Source organism: Vigna unguiculata, chromosome 1 (assembly GCF_004118075.2).
Source record: "Vigna unguiculata cultivar IT97K-499-35 chromosome 1, ASM411807v1, whole genome shotgun sequence".
In the NCBI taxonomy this organism is placed as follows: Eukaryota; Viridiplantae; Streptophyta; class Magnoliopsida; order Fabales; family Fabaceae; genus Vigna; species Vigna unguiculata.
Window position 1 is genome coordinate 7,962,745 of NC_040279.1, and position 3,256 is coordinate 7,966,000.

Genomic DNA, 3,256 nt, shown 5'->3' on the forward strand with positions numbered 1-3,256 from the left:
GGTGAGAGTAGCGGGAGGCCCTAGTCTTTGGCAAGATAATGGCCTTAGATGCTTGAAGGCTAACCTTGTGTGTGGTAGGGTGAAACCCATTGACAATGGCTCTCCAGAGCAGTAGAGGCCACCACAAGTGAAAGCGTCTAGTGAATCCGATCTTATTATATGTATCCAGATAATTGAGTCATAGTGTCCTGCTTGTTTGCTATAACATGATTTTGTGCCTACTGTGTTGCATGCTTGGAATTGTTTTAAGTACTTGTCTGCTATAATATGTTAAAATTATTTTACACTAGCTTACCCTTTCATTTGTGTCTGTTTCTTGTCATGTTTTCTCTTTTGCGATGATCACCTTATTGGTGGGAGCAGGGGGAAATTCTGAAGGTAGACCCGATGGTGGCAGCAATGCGGTTTAGTTTGTCCTGTTATCTATGGCTCTTACGAGAAATTTTTAAGGCCCTGGTGCCTTGTAATTCTTTGCTCTATGAGCAACTCTTTTGCAAAACAGTTAAATCTTTAAATTCATGTTTGGTTCATGCCAAATCTTTGGTACGCCTTAGTACTTTTTGTACTTGTTCGTGGATGACTTTAATAGTGGATCCTTATGTGTAATGTTCATTTGGTTGCTCTTTTATTTTGTAATCATGTGATATTTTTATTTAGTAGATTAAATCTATATAAATGGGATGTCACATGCTCCACAGTTAACTCTTTTAATAAATTAACTTGTAACTTCTATTATTGATGAACTTTTTCCCGATTAAATCCATTGATAAATTATGATAAAGGACAAATGAGTATAGGAGCAGGACACCACCAACAAGATGATATTAGAAATGCAACGAGTAGATAAGAGGTTTTATAGTTTTCTGGCTGGATTTTGGATAGTAAAGAAAACAACAACTTAGATTCCTTAATAGAATGAGATTTTATTGATAATATAATTGCACAACTTTAAAACAAAATATAACAACATCCATATACCCCTCATCTTAATCCCTCTATATATCTCTCAACATTATCAATCTTATGTAATTAAAGACACCCAAAACCAAGCTAAACAAACTCAAAACAAAGGTACACAATAATACCATAAAGGTAAACACGAAGTTTCTCTATTTGGATTCGTATTCCTTCTGCATTTCCACAACTGCATTGTAAAGTTCATTCTGATTAGGAAGAATAGTGGACACAGTCTCTCTCTGCATGCATCTTTTAGCCCAAGCCACAAGTTTAGGACACTGTGCTTCCATTTCAAAGTTCCCATATGTCTCAAAAGTATAAAACCAACTGTAGAAAGGGATAAGAGCAATATCAACAAAGCCAAACTTATCATTTCCATAAAAGGGTTTGTCACCCAATGTCTCTTCCAGCTGCTTAAAGATAGAAATCAACTCTTTTTTTCCTGCCTCGTGTTCTTCTCCTTTAGAAAGCCACATTTTATTCCAAGTAGGATACACCTGCATTGATGGAATATCACATGACTATTATAGTGATAAATTTACAAGATATATGACATAATAAGAAAAAATAAATAAAAAGAACAAACAAGTATTTAAAAAATAGGATTAAATAGATATGTATGTCTGTCATTGCTCTAAAAAAATACATAATATAACGTAAAATATTAAGTTCTAATTTTCCTCCCACAAATATAAAAGGTTTAAAAATATCAGTTATATATGTATAATCATTTTTATAAAAGAAATCAGTTATGAATGATCATTTGGACTCCTAGAAATGACTCATTTTCTAAAGTCCAATAATAGATCATGTTTCAGTTATAGATGACTATATTTTCAAAAACACATTTGACTAATTATTAAAAGAAACTGGATTGAATTGAAATTTTATTTGTTTAAAATAGAAGTTTTCAACATAAGTGCTTTATTTCAACAAAAATAGTACACGGACGTTTGACTATTTATTTGACTATTTATTCTTGCAGTGTGGAATCCACAAAACATTATTATTATTTCAAACCAATATAATTTTAACTAATCAATCTATCCGCTTCTATATTACAAATCTAAATTTTCATCATGAATTTTTGGAAGTTCTGTGCTCGTATTACACCATCTAAGTTTATGCTGAAAATCTAATTTGAAACTATTATCCAAATTAATGCAGAGTTGAGCGTGGAAATGAATCTTCAAATTGAATAGAAACATCAAAATTTGTTCAGGCATAGAAAAAAATCACACATATTCTAAAGCACATATATACCTTTGCATCAATGTAATCCACCCAGAATCTGGCTTGAGCTCTCTCATAAGGATCAGAGGGCATGAGTGAAGGGTTGTGATTCCACACCTCATCGATGTACTGTACGATTATTGCAGATTCAGTAACGGGTTTTCCGTTATGAATGAGAACGGGAATTTTCTTGTGAATAGGGTTCATCTGCAGAAGCAAAGGGCTCTTGTTGCTGAGATTCTCTTCCTTGCGTTCATACTTAACACCCTTTTCTTCCAATGCAATCCAAGCCCTCATCCCAAACATGCTGCCCCATGTATCCAACAGAACCACCTCGGCCATCGATTGAAGTTGTGAATTACAAGAAGTGTATGCAGATGCTGTTGGTTACAGGAGCAAAGGTTGTTCTTTTATAGCGCTACAGTCAAAATTCAGAGAATAAAAAATATGCAGTTGGTTTTGAAATATTCCGTGCGGCGGCCGAGAAAAAACAACATATTACGTGTGCACTGGCGTCGGAAAAGAGAAAAGTAGTTATGAAACAAATGACATTCGATAGATGTCTCAAAATATAATTGGAAAAATATTTTTAACACACTTTTTACATTTTCCTTTACTTGATAATTATTCTTTAATTATAAAATATTATATTAATGTATTAAAAATAAATATAAATTAAATATTATAATAAAATAATAATATATGAAATTGTGAGTTGAATGTTCGAGAAAAATAGAAGGATGGAAAGTAACATCATGAACGTATATAACTTTAAGAAAATATTGGTAAGTTGACAATTAAAAATAAAAATTATTCACTATTTACTATACTAATTTGATTTGAGTTTAAAAATTGATATATTCACATTTAATAAATTTATAAATTTGATAATAGTTAATTTGTTACTTTAAAAATAAGTGAAAAGTGTGGGATAAGACTACTAATAATATGACGGAAGAAAATATGTTCTTGTCAAATATGCCCTTTCTTATTTCTATGTTTTTTTTTCTTTAACCTGAGAAAGGTTAGTTATTAGTTATTGTTAAGGATGTCAAAAAAATTCGTA

At 31.7% G+C, this 3,256-nt stretch overlaps 1 protein-coding gene across 1 annotated transcript; it reads right to left on the reverse strand.

Moving 5' to 3' along the window:
• Positions 1-898: 898 nt before the first annotated feature.
• LOC114179252 (glutathione S-transferase 3-like) lies at positions 899-2,589 on the reverse strand. The gene is made up of 2 exons (XM_028065522.1): positions 2,221-2,589; positions 899-1,454 (listed from the first exon to the last, which is right to left on the reverse strand). The coding sequence occupies exons 1-2, from the start codon at positions 2,530-2,532 to the stop codon at positions 1,110-1,112; spliced, it is 657 nt and encodes a 218-aa protein (XP_027921323.1). The 5' UTR covers positions 2,533-2,589; the 3' UTR covers positions 899-1,109.
• Between the last annotated feature and the right edge of the window lie 667 nt (positions 2,590-3,256).